The sequence below is a fragment of the Verticillium alfalfae genome, genomic scaffold, assembly GCF_000150825.1.
Source record: "Verticillium alfalfae VaMs.102 supercont1.12 genomic scaffold, whole genome shotgun sequence".
Taxonomy (NCBI): Eukaryota; Fungi; Ascomycota; class Sordariomycetes; order Glomerellales; family Plectosphaerellaceae; genus Verticillium; species Verticillium alfalfae.
The window spans coordinates 699,905-700,994 of record NW_003315027.1 but is presented as its reverse complement, the minus strand read 5'-3'; the positions used below and the strand labels follow the sequence as shown (position 1 = coordinate 700,994).

The 1,090-nt window shown below is 61.7% G+C and overlaps 1 protein-coding gene across 1 annotated transcript in view; it reads left to right on the top strand.

Annotated features, from left to right (window-relative positions):
* The window catches only part of VDBG_08450 (conserved hypothetical protein), a gene marked incomplete at both ends in the record, with an annotated part of 2,307 nt that extends 1,293 nt beyond the window's left edge, over nt 1–1,014 (top strand). Inside the window, one exon of the mRNA XM_003001359.1 lies at nt 66–1,014. Within this exon, the coding sequence (XP_003001405.1) occupies nt 66–1,014 (949 nt within the window). The remainder of the gene's footprint in view (nt 1–65) is intronic.
* Nucleotides 1,015–1,090: the final 76 nt, after the last annotated feature.

Here is a 1,090-nt window from a genome sequence, read left to right as displayed (position 1 = left end):
ACCCGTGCCTACATCTACCTTGGCCAAGCTACACGCATGGTCCAGATGTATCGTGTCATTCATAGCCACCACGCCGACCCCGGAACTACCGAGCGCTTCCTCGAGGACGAGTCCTTCCGTCGCGTCATCTGGCTGCTCTACATCCTCGACTGCCTCTTGACGAGCCATCCGGGTCGCCAGCCCGCTCTTTCGGGTGCCGACACCATCGACGTCTCACTGCCATGCACTGACATGAACTTCGCCTTTGGCAACGCCGTCTTCGTCCAGACTCTGAGCCTGACCGACCCCCCTCGCCTGCCTCCCGGCGCCCATGTCGACAACATTGGCGAATTTGGCCACATCGTCATGGCCACACGAATCTGGCGCGACGTCATCCAGATGCTGATGAGCACGTCGACCGAGACGTTCAGCGACGCCACGTGCAGCCAGATTATGGGCGCCATTGACGACCTGCGCCGCTCTCTGCCCATGCAATATGCCGACAAGCCCGGCCAGGTCAATCTTCACATCACCATGGGATCCGGTTTCACGTACGCCATGCTGCACTGCATGCTGCACTGCTCCTCCATCTTCATCAACCGCCGTCGCCTGCTGCAGTATGTGACGGCTCACGATTTCAACCTGGAGACGTGGCGTGTTACGCCGCAGTGCCACGAGCTCATCGACCGCCTCTTCACATCGTGCCACAGCACCATCGCCATGCTGACGGCTCTCGAGACGGGCTTTGAAAAGGAGGCCAACCTGTGCTTCCCCATTGTCATGCTCTTCTCCGCCTTCACCGCCAGCGCCACCGTCGCTTACCTCTCCCTCAAGGCCTTGACGCCCCCCAACGCCGTCGAGACGGCCGCCCACATCGTCCGTGACGGCCCTCCGGTTCATGCAAGACGGTGTCGAGACGTGGCCTCTGATCGCATCGTGGCTGCGTCACCTGACGGTCATGCACCGCGTGCTGGCCAACGACGGTTCTGCTCCGATGCCCCAGGGAGGACCCGACCACCCGATGGTCTCGATTAAGGACGAGCCGCATCGAACCCGACTCGAGCAGCCACGCCGATGCCATGGACTACGACAGTCTCTTCCCACGGTCCCG